This window comes from Antedon mediterranea, chromosome 11, assembly GCF_964355755.1.
Source record: "Antedon mediterranea chromosome 11, ecAntMedi1.1, whole genome shotgun sequence".
Lineage (NCBI taxonomy): Eukaryota > Metazoa > Echinodermata > Crinoidea > Comatulida > Antedonidae > Antedon > Antedon mediterranea.
In genome coordinates this window covers 1,968,141-1,992,651 of record NC_092680.1, presented here as the reverse complement: position 1 = coordinate 1,992,651, position 24,511 = coordinate 1,968,141, and the positions used below count along the sequence as shown (strand labels likewise).

General features: G+C 33.8%; 1 protein-coding gene across 1 annotated transcript in view; it reads left to right on the top strand.

The window, feature by feature from the left end:
* The first annotated feature begins 538 nt into the window (after positions 1 to 538).
* The window catches only part of LOC140063152 (fibrillin-2-like), a 55,573-nt gene continuing 31,600 nt past the window's right edge, over positions 539 to 24,511 (top strand). Inside the window, exons 1-9 of the mRNA XM_072109608.1 lie at positions 539 to 777; positions 11,503 to 11,627; positions 15,523 to 15,605; positions 15,927 to 16,034; positions 17,663 to 17,758; positions 19,526 to 19,726; positions 21,043 to 21,168; positions 21,945 to 22,070; positions 23,595 to 23,753. Coding sequence (XP_071965709.1) covers positions 11,512 to 11,627; positions 15,523 to 15,605; positions 15,927 to 16,034; positions 17,663 to 17,758; positions 19,526 to 19,726; positions 21,043 to 21,168; positions 21,945 to 22,070; positions 23,595 to 23,753 — 1,015 coding nt within the window. The 5' untranslated portion in view covers positions 539 to 777; positions 11,503 to 11,511. The remainder of the gene's footprint in view (positions 778 to 11,502; positions 11,628 to 15,522; positions 15,606 to 15,926; positions 16,035 to 17,662; positions 17,759 to 19,525; positions 19,727 to 21,042; positions 21,169 to 21,944; positions 22,071 to 23,594; positions 23,754 to 24,511) is intronic.

The window sequence follows — 24,511 nt, the reverse complement described above, 5'->3', positions numbered from 1 at the left end:
CGTTAGGCCTACCGCGTTCCAATATGCTTTGTATACGAATGATGTCATGATGTGTTTATTTCGCCATGGCCCATATGGTGATGTGTAGGTATTAGTAGCGTCTCCATAGCCATGTACACGGATAGGTACACATTATCTTGTTAAATCCATAATCCCATTACCTTATGTAAACATAACATTAATTACACCAGCTCTTTAATTTAATAACGAGACCAGTCGTAAATGATCACGAATTAGTTCAGACTTATAAATCAGTAAGACGAATGGTAGATAGGAATAAGGTAAAAGTATACAAATAAATAAAGCACTTACTGAACATAACTTACTCATTATTAATCAATAAACATATTACAGCTTTATAAAACATGAATTATTTAGTAATGGTATTTGTGTACGTCAAAGTACCTGCTCTTAAAAATTATTATTTTATAAAATATTACATAATCTAACCTTTGATTGAATGGAATAGTCTAAAGTTTGTTGGCGCAGAATGTGTGTCGTTCGTTTTGTGTCTGATTCATCTGTCGCTGTGATTCGCTTGAGCCTAGAGGGTTCCCCTTGACGTCGAGTTTTGTCTTCTTAGCCTTGGTCGAAGCACCTTGGTTGGAGTGGTGCAAACTGCGCTAGCCTTCCAAAACTATTAAAATCGTATTGCTAGCATTGGACTAAATTCTATCAAGGTCCGTATAGTGTCAAGTTGTGTTCGGATATTTCAAATTCAAAAGGTTCTCGTAAGATTGTCAAAAAAAGAGAGTTAGAGAGTGTTCGCAAAAGAAAGTAAGTTGATTTTATTATTTGAAAATAAAATAATATTATCCTTTAACGGAAGTACCATACACGAAATATTTGTTTACTACATTAATATAATTATTTTCATTTAATAAATAATTGCCAGCCATAATGAAATATTATCTTCCTATTATCGCTAAAAAACAAAGTCTAAATAAAGTTGAGAAGGGAGGTAGGGGATGTAATTTGTTGACAACTTTACTTCGCGTGTAATTTTTTTAATGAACTCGAGAATCCGTTGTAGATGAATTTTTGTCTTTAACTTATGTGTTATATCGATATTTGAATGAAATATTTACTATCATTTAAAATGTATTTCCACTAAGATATTTTAAATTCCTTTAAAGCAGGTCTCATCTGTTAATAGCCAACTTATGCCGTAGTAGGTCTATACGAATTTGTTTAATTATTTTTCCAACCAAGTGGAAGCACGCAGGTCTCATGCCAATAGTGATGTATTGGTATTTATTTTTAGGCCTACTTTACTCTTAAGCTCTCTGTCTACACTATCAAACTATTTGACAAAAAAAGTGTGCCCAAATATGGTAGTGATACACCCAAATATGGTAGTTATATGACATCATCATGTCCATATATGGGCACATTTGTTTTTACATAAACTTTGATAGTGAAGAGCTTTACCTTGTTTTAAAAAATAGTCTCATCAAATGGCTTTAAAGGTTAAGGTAAAATGATTATAAGTTTGCTGTCTTTAGTAGGCATGTTAAACTATAGGAAGTATTCAAATGAAACTTTACACACAGAATTAATTAATTAATCCAAGTTCTTCATTCACCCGGGGGTGGGATGAGGGTTATTATTATTCACTTTTATTTCAAATATCAAAAAATTGACCAAAATTACAACTCGTGGCTAAGAGCCAAATTGCGTGTAAAATACATGTCATATCAAAAATATAAATATATATATATATATATCTTGTATTTTAGTCTTTTTTTTTCTCTTTTGTGGTGTAATCTACCACATTTATTCGTTTATCATAATTATTACAAATACATATTGACATATTACTCTCTTTTTTTTCCATTATTTTCTTGAATTTAGGATACTCACGTTTATAGTAAATAAAAGTAACAATACATAAATAATGTTTACAATACAGTGTAGTATTATTTTTTTTAGTCTTTGTTGATTATACTGAAATACAAAAACCTTCACCCCAACCCCCACGAAACATTTCGTTTGATTTTTCACACACATTGAACGAAATAATCGATATGCAATGTGTTCATGGATGTCAGGTGGATCCTATAGAATCGTTTGCAGCTTTGCCCTGTTAAAAGTACACATTATACAAACTGTACTACAGTATAGTCCTACCACATTCAAATGTTTATGGATGTCAGGAGTCTATCGTTTGAAGCTTGCACTGTTAAAAGTACACATTATTATACGAACTTAAGATGATATAGATGTTAATAAAGATAAGTACACGAAAGGTTTCGTTGTGAAAGAACATCCGGAAAAAATGACGACATGATGTGATGTTTAAAATGAAGGTCGTCGGATATCAAACACATGCCTTACAACACGAGAAATTAATCTTCAGATTGTCTAGTGGAAAACTTTATTAAAGGTTGCATTCTTAGTGTTATTAGTAGCATGTTTGATTTACAGTGCATGGTGGACCAAACAAAGTGTCTTCTTTTCTAAGGAGTGTCACCTGAATAGGCCTGGGATTTACCGAATGTTCAGATATATTTCACTCTCGTTCATCAAGTATAACAGAATAAAGGTGTCCTACCTAAAAAGTTCTTCTAACTTTCACCAGATTTGTTTTTCTGAAATTGATACAAGAGTTTATAAAGTTAATATACTGATCGTATACACAGTACATCTGAAACGTTAATGATATACTAACCAGCAGTACTACCCATGAAGGTCACATATCGGAACAAATTATATACCAATTACGAACGCATGGTGCTCAAATTAAACACAGTTGTGTTGTGGTTGCGGATGCCGAAAATAAAATTTAATAAAGAATCCACCGTTTAGGGAGATACACACGACTTTTTTCACCTTTTGATCTTCTATTTGATTGAAAACAGCAATTTTTTGTGTGCAAGAACATTGGTTTATATTCAGAACGTTATTATATCACAAGAAAATAAATAACAAACAGAATTTCTTCCCATAAATGATGATAGGTCTATCCTTCCTCCTAAACGAACGAACCGACCATTCCTCCTAAACGAACGAACCGACCATTCCTCCTCAACGAATGAACCGACCATTCCTCCTCAACGAATGAACCGACCATTCCTCCTCAACGAACGAACCGACCATTCCTCCTAAACGAACGAACCGACCATTCCTCCTAAACGAACGAACCGACCATTCCTCCTCAACGAATGAACCGACCATTCCTCCTCAACGAACGAACCGACCATTCCTCCTCAACGAACGAACCGACCATTCCTCCTAAACGAACGAACCGACCATTCCTCCTCAACGAACGAACCGACCATTCCTCCTAAACGAACGAACCGAACATTCCTCCTCAACGAACGAACCGACCATTCCTCCTCAACGAACGAACCGACCATTCCTCCTCAACGAACGAACCGACCATTCCTCCTAAACGAACGAACCGACCATTCCTCCTCAACGAATGAACCGACCATTCCTCCTCAACGAACGAACCGACCATTCCTCCTCAACGAACGAACCGACCATTCCTCCTAAACGAACGAACCGACCATTCCTCCTCAACGAACGAACCGACCATTCCTCCTAAACGAACGAACCGACCATTCCTCCTCAACGAACGAACCGACCATTCCTCCTAAACGAACGAACCGAACATTCCTCCTCAACGAATGAACCCGTGACCCCTTTCATCTGCCAAATTCATGCCAAGCCATAAACATTATTTTAGGAAACTTATTATCTTAATTTATTCGTCTGCATTCTCTTCCCACCCTTCCTTTATAATTATTCCTACTAATCCAAAACAGAAACTTAAATTTACGTCATAATGTGGTGATGAGATGGGAAGAGTGTTGATCACTCCATCATCCCTATTCCATAACGATAAGTTGTACTTTTTTTTTTGTCTAATCAATTCGCTAATCCTTAACATTATGGTACAGTAACTAATTTCAAATAGGCCTACAGTTACACGTGTCATCATACCTTGTGTAAATGGTTGACCGAAAGAAACACTCCCAAACCTCTAAAGAGAAAGTCTCACTCTAAAAACTGCTATATAGGCTACAGTTGAGAAAGTGTCACTTAAGTATGGCCAATTCCCACTTCTCTCATTGATCTACTATTTCTGTTCTCCCATTCCTTCAAACATTGATGGAAATTGATCACTGAGGAATCGGTTCACATTAAAGGGCATCATACAGTAGGCCTATCTCTTGTACGTTTCTCTTTTATTAATCCTACTGCATTTTCTTGTCATTTTGTAACACTGAAATGGCTTCATATGCCACTTTGCTATATTATCATTAGCAACCAGGGTTAAATACTTGTTATTAATGTATGTTTAACCAATCATTACGACCGACTTCTGCTGCATGAGAAGACATCAATCCCTGTGGTTTGCCTTAAGATAATGCTTTCTTGTCATGGGATGGCCTATCACAATATATCGTTCCTCAATCCCATCATATAAAGCCTATTGATTCGTATACGTCACGCCATGAATACCGGAAGTCATATAAAATATAAAAGTATATCGGATGCGAATGATCAGTGTTGCATTATGAACTTTAGGAAGTGGACCTACAGAAGCATATTGATGCGATTTGACAGATCCACAGAGAGTTAATTGGGTCATTGCAGCTGGAACCCTTAGTTTTTTTGTATTGTTTTTCAATATACAAAACTATATATAGATATCAATGAAACATGCAGTACTAAAATGTTGTTACTTGTTAAGAATAGGCTCGTCGTTTTAAAAACGTATAAGGATTAAACTTAAACAATTTAATGTTTTGTTATGAAAGTTGAAATACATTTATAATAGGTTTACCATTAACAGTAGGATTTTACAGCTTGTAAGATGACAATTTACTAAGAGCTGTATAAAGCTCTGTCTACATTATCAAACTTTATGTGATTAACAATGTGATGTGCCAATATTTGGGAATATCAATACCATATTTGGGCACATCACATTTTTTTGCCAAACTAGTGTAGACATAGCTTAAGTTGTTTAGTTTTCTGGATAAGTTTTATTGTATCTACCTAAAAACATTACTTTATTATGTGTTCTCAACGACGACAAAAGCACCACCACCAAGTTGGGTTTGTCATTGTTTTTCTGGCTATACAAAAAATTTAACCAATGGGGCATTACGAGTTTTATTAATACCGTAACGCTTACGTCACATGGGGTTAAAGGAATGGCAACTGAAGGAGATAGAAGCCTGGTGACAGTCCTTGCCTCATGATTTGGGAACGAAATTCCAGCATAGAATTCTTCTAAATTGAATAATAAATTGTAAAAATAAATAAATCAATTGGTTCTGATTTATTTATCACCCTGACCCTCCATTTGTATATCCGCCTGACGTTCAATAAATCATAAATTGTACTTTTTAAAGTATGGATTACAATGCTCTTGGATATTGAATAATAATTTTGGGGTCAAATCAGTATTTTGAAGATTGTTTTCACATGGTATATCAATATTTTCTGGTCTAATTATATTCATAACATATTTTTGGAGTCAAAATTCTATGCCATGGTATCAAAATAGCCTCTTTTATTACACTTGTCCCCTTTTTTAAGTACAGTAATATTTTATGAATTCAGTCTCAGGACAACAAGCGTCATACACTTGATATACAGTGACAGATATACCATGGATATACATAGTCCGTATAGGCCTATGCAATTCAATTGTTATACCGTTTCTGTGTTGGATAAAAACTCATTTTTACGTTTCTTCCTCATAAACTGCCGCGTGTTGTTTTTATTATTAGGCCTAGCATTTTTTTAAAAAAGTCAACACAAATTGAAAGAATTTCAATCGAAATTGCATTATCGTGGTGACCAAGCGTTAGGTGTGTAGGCCCTAAATGCCCACTGGACCCGTATCATCTTTATGTTTGGTACTGTGTCGCAAAGCTATAGATACAGCCATGGAGTAAAGAATTTATTTTTTACTCCATGATACAGCCCCATTACAATTGAAATTCCAAACGTCAAACCAGGAAAGAGTAAAATTCCCTGGTGAATAAAATTTTTGTTTACTAGGCATTTGTCGTACGCACACCATTGGATCCGGCGCCTCCCCGATATACCACTAGCATTACACACCGATCGTGATATACTATTAATAGGCCTACTCGAAAATAACTTAGTTGAATTCAATTGCTAATTGTACCTCTGTTTGGCCTCCTCAATAATTACATTTAATCGAATCTTTCATGTTTATGTGTATGCACACATGTCAGCCATTGAACCCCGGAGAATCTGCCCCTGACGTAACCGGCTTAACTATTTATAAATGGATTGTTTACATGTTGAATATTCTTAGTAACATCATTTTGATCGTGTCAATATTGCTTGTACTCTTATTTTAAAATGAAATGAAAACGTTGTAATGTAATTATTATGACATCCTGTTATTGAAATGACGATGTAATTTTCACAAAAAAATGTGGGTTTTTTATTTTAGGCATGTCTGGAGATTTGTAGTAGCCTATATCTTTATCGTTCACAATACTTGGCAAAGAAAATAATGCTGTGACGTATTTGGGTAGGCCTAAATAGGCCTAAGAATTATAAAAAGGGCTAAAAGTATAAAATAACATGTTTCGGTTAACATGAACAATTTGATACACCACAGAAGACTATAGAAGGTACATAGGAATGCATTGTCTCTTCTTAACTGTGAAATGCATATGAGAAGAAACAACTACGCCTCTTTTCATCAAGGTACACCCCCTATTAGGGAAAACATTCCCCTCAAACGATTCAGGGGAAACATTTCTCTGAAACGATTCAGGGGAGATAACATCCAACCCATATTCAGAGAAAATCCCTAATTATTTCAGCCCCCCGCCCCCCCCCCCCCCCCTATTCAGAATCAAATCCCATACAAGAACCAACAGAGACAAACTATCTGTCTAAAAAACATGTAAATTATTCTGGGACTGTCTACACTATCAAACGTTATGTAATGTCCCTATAGATACATATTGATGTCATATCACTACCATATTTAGGCATATCACCACCGTATTTGGGCACATCACACTTTTTTTTTGTAAAACAAGGTTGATAGTATAGACAGCAATACCATCTTCCACTGCACCCGTACAAGCTCATTTGCATAACAACACACGGCATAAATACCAAACCGTGTCGTACAACTACGATGTGATATAAATTCTGTTCTAAACACGTAACGAAGAGAATTATTAATGTGGATCCTTTTCTGTTACGAAATATGTTCGCCCGGAATAGGTATTTTACTTTATACTTTGTTTATAACTTTTCATTTAAGGAATAATGTTATGAACTCCCTTTCATTCAGTACCGTATACGTTGTATAGCAACGATTGCTGCAAAACACAAAAACAGGTGTTACGTAGCAGAAGACAGGTGTTAAAATGTATGTTCATTTCTAACAGCCACCTGAGTATCAGTTTTTATGTCTTAACAATTTACAGACCTTCGAATATAATTATGATAATTATATGTTTTAGTTTCGAGTTCATGAGTTTAGTTTAGAATAAAGACAATTATGAATACTAGAACAATTACAGGTGTCAGTCTATGATTAAAAAAATGCAATTTGTTAATGTTCACAATCCACACATTCTCTAGAGACACTATTGTTTTTAGAAACGATACGGTCGTACAGTAGAACACCGGCCGCGATATTTCTTTTCGTACATAAGTTGGGGACCCCTCGTGAAACGTCACAAAATATTCATGAATATTCATTAATCATATCCATAAGGTGTGACGTAAGAATTCAGCTAACTACAATTCGCGAATGCAAACGATTTCTGTCGAGCCGTCTGTGTAGTCGAATGGATAAGACTATGGACTTTACATGTCGATGTATGGGGTTCGACTCCCATGAGCTACTTCTTTTACTTTATAGTGAGAGAGAGATTATTTGGAGGGTTAGGTTTAGTTATATTTAGGGAAGTAGTTCGGCTATCTTTCACATGGGGTCCCCAACTTATGTACGAAAAAAAAAATCGCACCCCGGCCTCCTTTTGTGAGATCCACTCACCTTTATTCGATTTTTTTTTTACATACCATACTCATTTTGAATAAATACATTTCTTTGTAATCAATCAGTTCTTGTCTTATTTTGTTTTGTATTTACAGTATATACTATAACACCACAGGCGCGCAAAACATTAGAGAACCCTTCCTTTGCGACACCCCCTGAGGAAAAACTTTCCTATACGGGCCAACCATTAACACCCTGATAAAGCGGACAATATTTGTTGGGTCCGATCTTGAAAATGACAGCAATACCGAAGTGGAAGGCGACGAGACCAGTGCAAGATGTTTCAACAGGTTTAATTGACCTTCAACCCTGTGTGAAAGACATATCGTTAGTACTATCACCTTTGAGTACATCCTATAGCCCTAATCAAACACCTAAAACAATACCAAATATCCATACTGTTCACGTCGTTGAATAAACTTTGTCAAGCGTGTTTAGTTCATAGAGTAAAATCAGAATCATAATAATTTTATTGATCTCCAAAGGAGAAATTCATTTGCTCAGAATTAAAACGATTAAAATATTAAAATATGTATGTAAATAAAATATTATTATTAAAAACTTTACATAGTAATGATTATTATAAAAAGTACGATAAAAACAATACATATAAAGAGAAGACATGCACCAATAAGTATATTTAGAAACAAACCCCAATACTAACATACGTAAACATTCATTTGCTCAGAGTTCAATAAAAATATTAAAATATGTATATAAATAAAACTATTAATATCAAAATCTTTATATAATAATGATTATTATATTTTAAATTGTACACTTGTATTTTTGCATGACACTGCCCCCACTCCACCCCTCATACACCACAATACGTACACAAAATGATATAATCATCAACTTTTGTACGCGTTCAAATTGATACAGTGTTGTGTCACATGTCACTGCCATAAGGATATGCGTTATATGCAGTATTCCTTTTGTTTGAAGTTAAAAACAACTGTTATTGCTGCAAACATATCGGACTAAAAATTACCTAGAGAATATGCAATTAATTACTTCGAGACATCCCAAATGGCAGAGGCTTTCTGCTTTGAATATCTTTGCAGGGTGCAATTCAAAATGTTTTGATTGTTTTAAAACTTGCTTGCCGTATTTAACATAATATAAATAAGAAAATTAATTGCTTTGCGTACTATTTTAAGATTGCATGGTTTACTGAATGCAAACAGACGTATGTACAAACTTTAATAATTATGACCTAGCCCTACATTAAAATTAAATGTTCCTGATAATTAATTTAGAATGTGGGCCGTTCGGTGACGACTGGGATGTCTAAGCCCCGTATGTGTTTACAGACTCATCCCAAAAGATGATTTTTTGCGTTATTATTAATCTTATCTAAATTATTTTAAGTTAACAGTAACGTGTTGAACTTCCTGCTGACTTGAATTATTTTTTGCCAATTTGTTGTTGTGAGACAAATGCATAATGAGGTTGAACCATTTCACAGTTTAAACAAATTAATACTAAAATGTTATTTTCAGTGATTTTTTTCTGCTTGAATAATTTCAAAATTGTTTCACAATTGTATAGTTTATTCAATTCAACAAAGATTGATTTCATCAAATGCTAATAATACAGAGCATAACACGAGGACCAATCTAGAAGTAAACTTGTCTCAGTTGGCCCTTTAACATGGTTACAATTTATTTTATTTAACAACATCTTTAGGCCTATACAGGATTACACAATCAGGTAAAAGATAACCTGGTTTGCATTGTGGTCCTGTCTTGAATACAAAACAACCAGGAAGAAAAAACAATTGTGACAAAATGAGATCTGTATTTAGCTTTGAATGAAGCAATTGTTGGGGAATATTTACTTTCAGTAGTTGGTAGGTTATTAAAAACAATAAGAACCAATGTCTGTATGTTTGACAAACACATTATTTAAACATTTACACATCTGCTAATTTTCATCTGATCTGTAGATTCAACATTGGTAGTACTGTAAGGTCTTCATGTCATGTTTATGTGTATTTGCTTGTACGTAAACAAATAAATGATTACTGTACTTTTATCAGTTAATAGAAGATGCTAGTTAAATTCTACTTTCATATTCATAATCGGTTTCTCAGACAGCGCGTGCCAAATGTGTTAATGATGAAAGAGTTGTATTTACAAGGCAAGCCGATGTCCAGACAGACTTGACCTTTGGATAAATACAATCAATCTATAGAAGATTAAATTGTAATAAAACATTTAGGATCGGACGGTACTTTATTCAATAATAAACGGGAGTATTTGTGTTATACCTTAGTTCTCATATCATTATCAATCCAATGGTCCTCTTTACACCTTTCTGTCTACACTATCAAACTTTATGTGGCAAAAAAAAAATGTGGACATGATGATGATATCACTACCATATTCGGGCATATCACTGCCATATTTGGAAATATCACTTTTTTTTCTCAAACTAGTTTGATAGTTTAGACATAGTTTTTAGGAGGAGTTGGTTTAGGAATGATCAGTATCTTGCAATCTCTCGAATTCAGAAAAAGAAAAAAAAATTACGCACCCGGAAGTTGTTTTATGCAAGTTAAAGAAAGTAGTTCAAATATTTCAAAACATAGGAGTGGTTATAAGCTTCTCCAAAATGTTCGTACTGTTTCCATCATGTTAAATAATTGAATATGAATCAAAACTATAATATTGGGGAATCCTAATATTGGCCTATATAATTATCTGAAGTAGATTATCCGAAAAAAGGCTTAGTATGGATGGGGTTCGAACCCATGCGGGTTGCCTAACCTTCAATTAATTTTAAACGGAAAGTATAGTTAAGCCATAGACAAATTAAGATATGTGTGTTTTCCTCACCATCATTGTTAATTTGGAACATGTTGAGGCGTACAGTGTAATAAATCGTGAATTGTTGGCTGTTGTTGATTTTCTGTATACAGGAAATAGTAAGATAATGGAATAATAATATCAGTTGCTACATTATAATTAGCATATTTACAAACACCATAATAAACACACACAAAAAGCATTGTTGCCTAGTATTATCATAGTGGGATAGGATAGAATCATGTGAAAAAATATAAAAACACTTTTTTACTTTACTTTTACGTACAATCGAACTCCCGGATAACTCGTAGGCTAAATATTATGTATCTAAACATTTTCCGTGCTTTTAGAAAGAGGTCTTTACCCTGATTTAAGTATGTGGGTGCCAATAAAGTAGACGAACTCCGGTGCTGTCACTTGGGATTCTGAAAATATTTCTCTAAGGTCATAGAAATATGTTCGTACAAGCTTAACCTGTGATTCGTATTACCGAAACATCGTCATTTATCAACACATTACAACAGTGACAGCATCAAGCGAGCGAGAGGAAAAGTTCATGTCTCAAATTAGAAACTCTGGTGTAGGTGATTGGTTATCTGGGTAGCAGAAAGACAAACTCTCTGTATCCTTGCAACTTGAGCTGTAAACTTGTTTTATTTTTAATAGAATACAGTTATGCTGGGAAGAAGGAGGCTCGTTTGTGTTTTAGCTGGACTATTTCTAGTATTTAATGGATCGAAAGCACAGCAACAGCAGCCGGATCCGAACAATCAGAAGTCAGTTATTTATGGGTGAGTTGATTCAATATACTTAAGTATCGGTAGATCTACTGCCTGCTTACACATAGCACAAATATACATATTATATCATAATGTTAGTGATGTTGGAACATTAAACACAAACGCGTTCCTTGTTCCTTGTCGAAATGCGAATAAAGTTCGTGCATCAAAGTTAGTTTCGTTTTGCAAAGTATCAAAATAGTTGTAGCTTTTAGTCACGTACATACATACTATTTAAAATATTTCTGTTATGTAGGTAAACATCACATTCAATTACGTTCTTTTTAACTTATCACGTTCATTAATAATTAAAAGCTTTGGTTTCAAGTATTAATTACATTTTGAGGAAAATGTAATATGGTGCTGCTGTGTTATATGTTTCAGTAATGTTGTTATATAGTGTTTCGAACAAAGTGAATATATGGACCGGATTTTTTTTTCTTGATTTGGTTCCCACTACCGAGTCGCAACGCAGGGACGTACGTGCAACGCAAGTAATTTGACCAAATCACAAGCAATGGATTATCAGAAATATCTTGTCATTGGCCAAATTGGTTGCGTTGCGCTTACGTCATTGAGTTGCGTCATTTAGTGAGAACTAATTAGTGTATAAAAACTAAAGTTTACCCGAAAAGTTAAAGAACAATGAAATGTTATATATTCAACATCAAAGTGTACAAAAGTTCAAACAACAATATACATCATTTTGCATGGGATTCCTTGTAGCTTTGCGGACGCGTAGGGTAGCACTAACAGGGATTATATTGTGGTTACACCCATTTTATCTAGGTTGATTGATATTTTGTAACATATATATGTATAGATCTTTAGAAAAATTACAGTTATGGGAATACTGTAACTAAGTATGCCTATAACGTGTTGATAAGTATGTATCACGTATCATTGGAACTGAGTTCTATTGGATCCATTTTTGAAAATTGATTAATTAAGAACCGGTCCATCATCTCTCGTACAAATAGGTTTCGTCATCTTTTATCCAGCTGCCATTCGGGCACTGAATGCTTGTCAGTATACCGTACGAGAGTCATGTGACACTTTGTAATTGTTTGTTTTTTTAGTTTTTTATTTATCTGTTTTTGTATATCTCAGAGCAAACATAATTTCTATGTATATTTTATATGCAAATTACAATAAATTGAAGTAATTTTCCACTGTTGAATGAATTAATTCAAATCATTTGTTATAACTGTTAGTTATGTAATGCTATATACTCTACTCCCAGTTTAGTAAAAACAGATCAACGCTGTGAATACAGTAGGCCTATAGTGTTTTCATAAACTCTATTAAAATGTTTTCATCACATCATACGTTAACCATAATTCTAAACAAATATTATTGCATCACCGTAGAAAACCAAACATGCCTTTGGCTGTAAGCATGTCTATGATGACAAAGTCAAGACAGTGAGCTAACATGTTATATCTCGTTGATATCTATCAATGCTGCGTACATTGTATATTGATATAACCGTGCGTGACCCTTCTTATACCTTCACGGTATATAATTCCCGTTTTCCAAAAATTTGATAACGCTTGTTGGAAATCGTGTAACAATAACATATATCAATCAGGCCTACAAATAAATATAACATTTTCGGTATAAAAAAAAAATCATTCGTATTAAATAAAAGTTGAGTTTGTTAGTTTTGATTTTCGGCATTCTTGAGATAGTTCCCGGCGCGGACCATATCAATTTTATATCAAAATAATTATTTATGGGCGGACAGAGATAGACACTTTCTTTTGGCTTATAACAAACATATACATGAGTTATACTGTACCTGAAAAAATAAGGCCAGTATAGCAACATGTAGGTATTATTTTACATGTTTAAAAAATGTAACATGAAAATGTATGTAGCATAGTTCGATCTCTATTCGAGAAGGGACTGGTTTAAGGCACAATAGTAAAATGTCCCGTTCATGGTTTTCAGGCCTAGACTTCACGTTTGCATAATGTCACATATAATTAACATATGGATGTTAAGACAAACAGTTTGCCATAAACATTACAATCGATAATTAAATCTTAGATAAAACACAGATAAAAGTTTGTTTTGATTTTTCCTAGTAATTGTTTATGTCTGTTTAATGGAAACAAACTTAAAAAGTTCAAAGACATAAATGCTAAACTACGTTTAGTGGAAACACTTGCGTACGTCCGCATTCTTCAGGTCATGGCGATCGTGTTTTCTTCACTGGCTCATGGGAGTTCTTTACGAGTTTCTTTTTTACAAACTTTATAATTATTGAAAAGTTTGTAAATAGAATGTTCGATGAAAACATCCGGAAAATGTATTTGGCAGCAGTGAAATTTATTAATTTCATTTAAACTAAATTTATTTACATACGGTAATAGCTTTCCTCGTTGAAATATAAACTTGGGGGTAGTGCTGACTCAAAACTTAATTAACGCTTTTATATTACAAACACATACAAGAAAATAAGAGGTGAACTATGTTGAGGCATAACTACAGTATATAGGATGGAATACCAATGATATAGATAACGAAAAACAATTCATATTAAACAAACCCTGTAACGAGTATGTAGTCCTGCAATTTCTCAAGCTTCAAGATTGATTGATTTATATTGGTTTGACCTGATTTAACATTTTAAGTGGAGAGGGTTGTATTGTGGTCTCTTGTGGGTAGAGTTTGAATTTGAACTGGCACTATTGAATCTCCCTGAAGGACAATTGTACCCAGTATGGTCTGGTAGATAAGCTGAGAAAATTCGTTAATTACTAAAAGTGTAAATGAGAAACAAATTAACATCCGCGTAGATAGTTTATTTCTTAGAAGTACGAAGTTGTGGTTGTGCCCGTGGCACCAATGTTGATTTTTTGGAAAATATGTTCATTTATGATTGACAGCGGTCTGTGAATTTGACGAGAACTTTATTAATATTAGTTCTAGTTCAGTGTCACTAAAATGGTTAGTCCAACATCCTTCGCAAGTCAGAACCTTTCTAGAATACGAACCATTTGATTATTCGTACGATGACATTTTCATGAATGTTTAAATTAAATTGAATATCATCCTTCGCAAGTAAATCGTTCGACACACACTGGTAAGCCCGTAGCCAGGATTTTTACAGGGGTTCTTGTTTTCGCAAAAGTGCAATCGTAAGCAAATGAAGAAAAGATAGATTTAGGCCTCAGCCAAGATGAAAATAATTTATCCCCAAAATCGCCATGATTTAAGACTATACTAGCACTTTTGTTTCTGGTCTCTATACGTTTGTAAAGTCACTGGCTTAAGCTCTGTGTCTACACTATCAAACTTTATGTGACAAAAATAATGTGATGTGCCCATATATGGACATAATGATGTAATATCACTACCATATTTGGGCACATCACACTTTTTTTTCAAACTAGTTTGATAGTGTAGACAGTGCTTTATTCCTTCAATAGTTTGATCGGATCTATAAATTGTATAGGACCAACAGTTTGATGAATACTTGTCAGGCCTAATAGTAATGTTAGTTAATTAGAAAGTCCTGCTACAGCATTTTGTTTAGTGGTGCTAAACCATGACCTTCAGGAAATCCCTGTCTTGGGACTTTAGGCAATTCTGATCTCTTGCCAATAATTAAACCTTTGTTGCCATCAAAATAACAAAATATACGTATTTTTGCTGAAGAAGTGAGTGATTTAATCATTTGTAAAATCGAAGAAGATCCGAACAGATTAAAATAAAAAAAGAAATAAATAAATAAAGATTAAATATTAGTCATCTCGTCTGGAATAGCTTTTTCTCATTCTTACAGATTTCTATCTCTTTGTGTTTGAAGAAAGTATATTAATCAGATAGGATAGGTAGTGATGTAAATATTTCTTTATTTTTTGTCATCATGATCATGATTTCATCATTTTGTTAACAGACCAAATGTTTGTGGTCCAAGGCAATATGCATATTGTTGTCCAGGATGGAGGCTCCATTCAAGGTTAAATCAATGTATTGTTCGTAAGTATACATTTTTTTAAGTTTTACTAGATTTCTGGTGAAAAGATGTTGGCCTGAATAAAAAGTAGTACTAGTAGCCTACTACACTGTGGCAAACATGCATTTTGCAGGGTTTTTTTTCTGCAGTTTGAACGAAGTTTGTCCACTGCAAACTTTGGAAAACTTTTCTTTCGCATTGCAATCAAGATTATCAAATGTTGTCATGAAGATAATAATAGGCCTACTATTTGTCTTGTCACATCGATTGGTTGAAGTTATTCACAATTATGACAAATGTTGAAGAATTTGACACAAATTTTTATTGTGATTTTTTTTCTTCAGCTATATGCAGCCGATCTTGCAATGGTGGGTTCTGCGCAAGCCCAAATGCTTGCATGTGTCAGCGTGGTATACTTGGCCCAGGAGGATGTACCAATGGAGGTAGCACAGGTGAGAAGTATATAATTTACTCTGGTCTATTTCTTGCCTATAGTTTACGTAGCAACATAAACTGAAATTGCCATTTTTAAACTACTGTATATTAATATTCCCCTTTAAAACAATGGTATCGTCGCGAAGGAGCCACGCCCACGAGTGACGTGGTCCAAGTGGTGGTTCATTTAAATTCAAAGCAGGTGGGTTATCTCACAATTATTAAACTTTGAAAATCAAAATTATGACATTAAGGTAACAATTAGTTAAAATGTAAAAAGTTATAATGGAAACAAACACATTTAGGGCTACCACCGTGACAGTATAGGGCCTAGAGTAATCTAGGCCCTAGCCTAGGCCTAGTAGGCCTCTAAGCCTAATTAATTAGTGCTAGGTTCCCATTCTTAGTCTTGCCGGTAGATACCATCGCCATGGAGTGACAGAAGTAGGCCTAGGCCCTAGGCCTGTAGTAGTTTGCCTCATCCATTACCTGTGTACCGAATCCCTAGGCACAAACAGTATAATCTGGAGGACTGGTTTGTGTATGTTTGATTTCAGCGCCTAATATAAATCAGTGTCTGATATATTTTCATTTATTTAATAACTCACAATAATATGCATTATGTAGTATAATTTTGACCTAGTTCTTCCAACTTGTTGTACAACAGCACCACTTCATCACAACGACATGATGTCATCTAAAAATATTAATAACATCTTTGTCGGGTCGCAATACACAAACAATTTTTTTTCTTTCCACACAGTCTTGAACTTAGGTGACATTATTGCCACATTAATATATTGTGGTTACCTATGATTATTCTATCAGTACATTATTAATCCTTATAACACAACCCTGACCCTCTGATTCTAACAATCGCTGGCCTATGTGAATTGTGCAGACCTCCATTTGCAAAGAACAATTTCCTTCGTAGACCATCGTCTGAATGTTCAACAATAATGGGATCTGGATTCTCAGGGGGGAAGTTATATATTTGGTAACATCCTGCGAAAGTGTAAAACAGCAAAGGATTCTCATACCACCAAAGGATTTCACGCATTAAATAGTTCCCGTGGGAACACTGCAATAGCTTGCACCATTCTTAGCGCTGTGGTTTTTGCTAACTTTGCTATGTTTTTATGGCACGCAATATGGGTTGAACCTGTTGTTAGAATCTCTCGAGAAGAAATGTGTCGATATTCAATGTCTGATGAATATATATAATATTGTTATTGAAATGATGATGCTATAGTTCATGCCCGTTTAGATTGGTTGACAATACTTGTGTCATTCAGTCACAATATCACATAATAATTCAATGCACATGGAAAACCAATTATAGTTTTTTTGGTTATATTATGGTTATACATTTAGTAATAATCTAATCTAATCTATTCATAATCTATGAATTAGCTTATCATCATTATCAAACTATCCTGTTGATTGGTCAAAATCAATGACATAGTTAATTTGCTGCAATAAACTTTTATATTAAAATCAAACACTATTTAAAAAAAAATGTTTTAATTCAATCTATGAATTAGTTCATCATCATTATCAAACTACCCTATTGATTGGTTAAAATCAATCACATGACTAATTTTCTTCAATATTTTGATATAAAATACATCTATTTTTCTTCTAGCTGTGTGCCAACCTGAATGTTTAAATGGTGGCCGTTGTGTTGCTAATAACCACTGCTCATGTACTTATGGGTTCTCAGGGAGCAGGTGTGAAAATGGTAAGTAAGATTTCTAAAAACTAGCAATGTATTCAGTGCTTACGATACAGTGTTGTTATAATTAATACATTGAATATTAATAAGAGTCTAGTTCGTGCCAAGCTTACCTGGATAAACCAACAAAAGCCCTTTCTCCTTACAGAGCAACTTATAACTCAAAAAGTAGATATTTTTATTGAACACCCTTCTCCACAAATGGTATAATCCATGAACTATGTACTTGGTTTGTAATCTTTGAATTTCGTAACTCTTCATATTATTGCTCTGATCGATTTTTTTTTGCATTAGAACGTCATGCTACATATCAATAGCTTCAATTTAAACTCATAGCACACAGCCTTTAGAGCACTAAATAGAACAGTTTCGCATTATAGTATATTATGATAACTATTCTTGATGGCAAATTCGTGGATGCTAATGATTTGTTTTCATTTGGGGAATTAAACATCACTTCTCAGTACAAAGTTGACCAACTATGCCAAGACACAAATCAATCACTGACTTCTATAACTTTTTGCTGAGGAAGAACTGAATGTGAAAGAAATGACACTCAGGATGACCTTAAAGTTTGTTTGGGGGATTCAGAGAGAATTTTGTGAAGTCGTCTTCTTTCTTTCTTTATTTCCATTTATAAACATTTGTTATAAAGGAGGGAAAGCTCAAAAGAAAAAAAAAACATGAAAGAAAACATTTAAATTTTTTTTTCATTGGGTTATGTACTTGGGTTATGTTATATGCAGAGGTTTTATTAAGGATCAAATACTAATACTATTGTCGGATGGAAGAGGAGAAGATGAGAGTCCTAGACTCAGGTACCCCAAGTAAAAACTCATCTGAACTGGCTAGAGAGACATCCAGACCAAAAGTCAAAACTGGGACTATACCCAGGGATATGCCTGTTTGTGAAATCAGACATAAAGTTGGGGGTGGGATTAAACAAGATGTAGGATTATACCCGAGGATATAGGCCTACTATATATGGGATTTTGATAACAATTTACCCTTGTATATTTAATAAATTTATGGCAACAAAGATTTCATTTTTATTGAGAAATAAAACAAATTGAACATTAATACCTGTAGGCAATCAATATGTTCATCTTATGTCATCTACTTCCCCTATGCCTGTCATACCATATACACAGTATCTAATACTAATCACAGACTACCATTCTTTACTACATTTAGTGTTAATAGGTCATTGGTATCCGGGGTCACAAAGCGTGTGCGTCGGTAACAGATATAGTGACAGGTTAATCAGCTTCAAAACTTGTCTATTTTCACAAGCTTGAAATGAGTTGCAATAAATGTAAACAGAATCGCATGTTTTACGTACCATAGCTTCTGGAAGGAGTTAATGTTCGGAGATGAAATTAAGATATTATTATTAAATATTAGGTCCTAGTGACAATTTACTTGTTTTTAAAAAAAATATTTTAATATATAGTTATTATTATTAAATATTGTTAAAGATATTGGTATTTGTGAAAAAATGATAATTAAGTCAATAATGTAATGATATTGAAAATAAAAAATTTATAATATATCACATTGCAACTAAAGTTGTGTCTACACTATCAACCTTAATGTGACAACAATGTAATGTGCCCATGAACATGATGATGTCATATTACTACCATATTTGGGCACATCACACTTTTTGTTCAAACTATATAGACTGATAGTGTAGACAGAGCTTTAGTTTTATAAATCACTAAAATAGTTTTATAATCTATCTATAAATTCTTTTATTCCTTCATGTTTTAGATTATAGGACTGGTCCTTGTTATAAAACATATATTGGTCCGAACCAGTGCACGGATTTACTTACTAATCTGCGCTGTACAATGGCGCTATGCTGTGCAACCGTTGGTCAAGCTTGGGGCAGTCCGTGTCAGCAATGTTCTACCCAATCAGCGCCGTGTGCTAAAGGATATATACTTGACAGAGCTACTCAGCAGTGTATAGGTAAGTACACCATGTCAGCTATGAAGTATGTATTTATATTATATAGAAATTGTTTTATTTTTGGAATAATATTTTAATTGTATGAAGGAAGGATATCATATTTTAAATTTTTACTTGAATATGTCATTACATGTCTAAAGCTCTGTCTACACTATCAAACTAGTTGACAAAAAAAGTATGATTTGCCTATACATGGTAGTGATATTCCCAAATATGGTAGTGATATGACATCATCATGTCCATATATAGGCACATCACATTTTGTTGATAGATAAAGTTTGATAGTGTGGACAGAGCTTTAATGCTAATAGAAACATCTTAGAGGCAGTAGTCTTAATCTAGAAACTCTGACAAATGACAAACAGCATTACTTAATCACTTGAGTATTCATATAAAGTATTTATATAGTTCAAGACCTCAATAATTCATAAATTATTTTTTTATTAACTTTACTATTTTACATTATAGCGTTTCCATATTCAAAATAATATAACAATATCATCTGACAAAGTAATTATTTGTTGTTACCATAGATACATGATTTGTTTATACTGATTTTGCATAAAAATGTAGACTGGTTGTCTATTTAGAATAGAGTTTATTCTCAAATGAGAAATAAAAAATGTAACTTAAAATAGATTAAAAAAAAAAATGCAGCTCTGTGGTTCATTGGTATTGTAATATGTAGGTATTTTACATTTTGTTCTGGTTTACTGCACTTTAGGTTAAAAACAATATTCTCGATTGAATATTCAAGTTTTGAATAACATTGGTAAACTTAAAGTGATTTTATTTAAAGAAATATATTGGGAAGAGTATTTATTAAATTACACTGTATTGCATTTTAAATACATTGAGGAAAGTGGCACTGTGGTTTGGTGGTAGACATGCTTCTTTACCAATCCCAGGGTTCTTGGTTCAATTCCTGGATCTTCCTGTATGGCCAATATAGTGCCACTATCCAAGTCTCATAAGACCATGTTAAGCTGTCTATATTATCAAAATGTGATGTGGATAAATATGGCAGTGATCATCATTACATTAATCTCTGTCTACACTATCGAACTAGTCAGACAAAAAAAGTGCCCAAATATGGTGGTGATATGCCAAAATATGGTAGTGATATGACATCATCATGTCCATATATGGGCACATCACATTTTTGTCACATAGAGTTTGATAGTGTAGACAGAGCTTTTATTTAGAGAAACTACATTTAGGAAAACATTTAATTTTTACAAATATACATAAAAATACGAGAACATTTAAAAAAAAATATAAAGATTACATTGAAAATGTTTATGTTTTATTTTCAGATGTAAATGAATGCCAAGTTATACCTAATCTATGTCTGAATGGTCAGTGCGTTAATACAATAGGCTCTTTTACATGTCAATGTGTCCAGGGATATCAAGTGAACCCGATTACAAATCGATGTGAAGGTAACATTATTATAACATAATATATATATACACTGTATATTATTATTACCGCTAGCAAAACTCCGCATTTTGCACACACTGTGGCGTAACGCAGAGACCTGAGGCCCCTGGCTTAGGAACCCCTAGTGGCCCTCCAATGTTGGAGACCTCGGGTGGTGTTTTTATCCCTTTTTGACATTATTTTAATGCCGGTTTTTTTTCTCTGGGCACTGCCCAGGTTCCCCCATAAAAATCTGGCCCCTGGGTTTGGCCAGTGAGTGCTCATAGCCATTAACGCTAGTGACTGCAGCGCACACAAACTCTTTCTGTTTTTTTTATAGGCAATGTCAAAGAGATATATGACTTGAATAAGTTCTAAAGTTATAATACGTTATGTACATTTATTATGCCCTTAATGTCCACCAACAATTAGATACTTGTTTGTGTAACTTGGTTAAGCCAACCTCAGATCATAGTTGCAGATTAACCAATACTTAAGGGTCTTTCACACCTGTGCCGGCACGGTTCTGATCCGGCGCCAGCAAATCAAATCAAACGTCAATGTTTTGTTTTCACAACCCTCCACGCGGCTACGCATATATTGATGGATAGCAGAAAAACAAAACATTCATGTTGTGAACGAAGCGTTAAATGGTGTTTCTTTAATATTGTGCTGTACACTAATGACTTTAATGTCCAATCTAAAATATCTTGCAATAGAGTGGAGTTGTAAATTGCTGTTTAAGACCATATGCAGAAATTTGATAAAATAATGTAAATCAATTTCTTTCTTATAGATATTGATGAATGCCTGCTTCAACCTGGCCTATGTCAAAATGGACAATGTATAAATGCAGAAGGCACTTTTAGTTGCTTATGTCGAAATGGGTATATTATTAGTCCTAATGGAGATCAGTGTATTGGTGAGTTTTTTACTTCTTTTCCCATTGCTTTATGTATTAGTAGCAGTAAGGCACGGATTTAGATGGGGGCTAAACATGCTTTACCCGACCCCCCCCCCCCCCCAACATTTAACAGCCATCTCTTTTTAAAAATAAATAATTTATTTTTCTGCCACCCGACGGATCGTTTTTATCATTTATAAAATCATTAGGTGCCCCCCCCCCCTCACTAATCTATAATGCTGGATCAACCATGGTAGTATGGATTAAACAAGGTGAACCCAACTTATTGAACAAGTACCCTCCAAAACACAGGCCAATTCCAGATCCAGGATTTTTAAATAGGGTCCCAGGACCAAAAATTGTTAATTGAAGTGCTTGTGTCTGCTATTTTTTTCATGTCGGGCTATCTTTTCATTTCTATCTCTATTTGCCAGTTAATGGTATATTCCATAAAAGTCTCCTTTGCTATCTTTAATAACACAGTCATATGCCATGAGCATCACCAGGAATATTGGAGACAACAAACTTAAGCTCTGTCTACACTATCAAACTTTGTGACAAAAATGTGATGTTCCCATATATGGACAGGATGATGTCATGTCACTACCATACTTGAGCATATCACCACAATATGTGGGTGCATCACTTTTTTTGTCAAACTAGTTTGATAGTGTAGGCAGAACTTTACAATCTTGTTTAGTAATGGCATTATAGTCTGTCATCATGGTGTCATCTCTGTGTGTTTTTAATTTTTCATCATGGTACTGTTGTTCATTATTATTCGTTATCTGTCACCATCAATGTTGGTGATGAGTTAAAGGTCAATAATTGAGAAATCATATTTTATTACTCATTGGATTTTCATATCTGTTTTGTATCCTTCAGCGCTCTATAAAAGTGCTTAAATTTGCTAGTCATTGTTAAAGATGTATTGTCCCCCTGAAAACAATGTTTTTTTAAATTTTTTTGTTGAATATGCCATTTTAATATCATATAATAGTTATCCACTTTGACCAAAAATTGGATCGAGAAAAAAAAATATTTACCTGAAAAAACTGTAATTTAGTTAAATTTTACCATTTATTTTGTTATTTTATAAGTGAAAACATCATTTTTTCCGGTTTTTTCTACGCAATTGATTAACTTGATTAAAACTACACAATAACCTATTCAAAGTCTGATTTAATTAATCTTCATTTTTCATGTTTTTGGAGGACAATACATCTTTAAGCTGTCTACACTATCAAAATCTGTGGCAAAAAAATGTGAGGTGTCATATGGACATGATGTTGTCATCACTACCATATTTAGGCATATAACCACCATATTTGGGCACTTGGTGTGGATTCCAAAGAGTATAAGTTGTGCATATTATATAATATTTAAAAGAATTGTTGTGGAAACATGAAATATACAGATCAAATTATTATTGTTATGATTGTATTTTCATTTATGCAGGTAAATTCTGAATTCATATTGCTATGATTTTAAAAGTTTATGGAGATTTTTTAAATATCATAAAATATTTAAATTGTTTTTCAGTGTCTCGGGTAGATTATTGTTATACTAGATCCGATACTGAAGGACGTTGTAGCACGCCATTACCACAACTGTATTCTATTTATGATTGCTGTTGCACTAACAGTGGAAGAGGATGGGGTGACAGACTGGATTGCATCAGCTGCCCACAGCGAGGAACCAGTTAGTATCATATTTAAATAAATGAATTAAAAGATACAAACTTTGTCTAGCTATACTATAAGGCATCTCCTTGCCATCTTACCATTTTATTTCCAGATGGGCATATTGCCAAACATGATGGTAAATTGTAACTCATAAATGAAAAATAAATAAATTGACTTTTACCATCCCAAGATGCATAGTTACCAAGCGGACACAAAGTATATGAGCCAGAGTCCTACAAATTCCACTCAAATAGTGAAAAAAATGTCACGCATATACTTCTGCTAAATGCGTGACAAATATGTGGTCTCGCATGTGCGTGTTTCGTTAAAAATCACCTTGAAATGCAGTTGGTAACTATGATGACGCATCACCATTAAATCCAGAAATTTAGCATGGTTAGCTAGATTGCCTAGCCTCAATTGTACTACCTTCTTGTGGGTCATTTTTTGTGTAAATGTTAGTCCACTGGCCTTATTTGTATGTAGGCCTATTTATGGAGGTGATGATTTGTGTAACCCATTTATGTAAGCAAGGATTTTTCGTTTTAGGACATAATTTGCTGCCCTCTGGAGTTTTATTTTACGCATGCTCAAAGTAAAATTTACCTAAGACAATTTTTCTGCTAAGACGGTTTAATACAAATTGCTTAAATATAAGCAAATATTGATAAATGCCAACCCAGGCATTCGATTAATTTCTTAGGTTTTAAATATTAATATTGGTTTGTATATTTGCACGTTTATATTTGTCAAATGATGCAATGCTTTATAGTA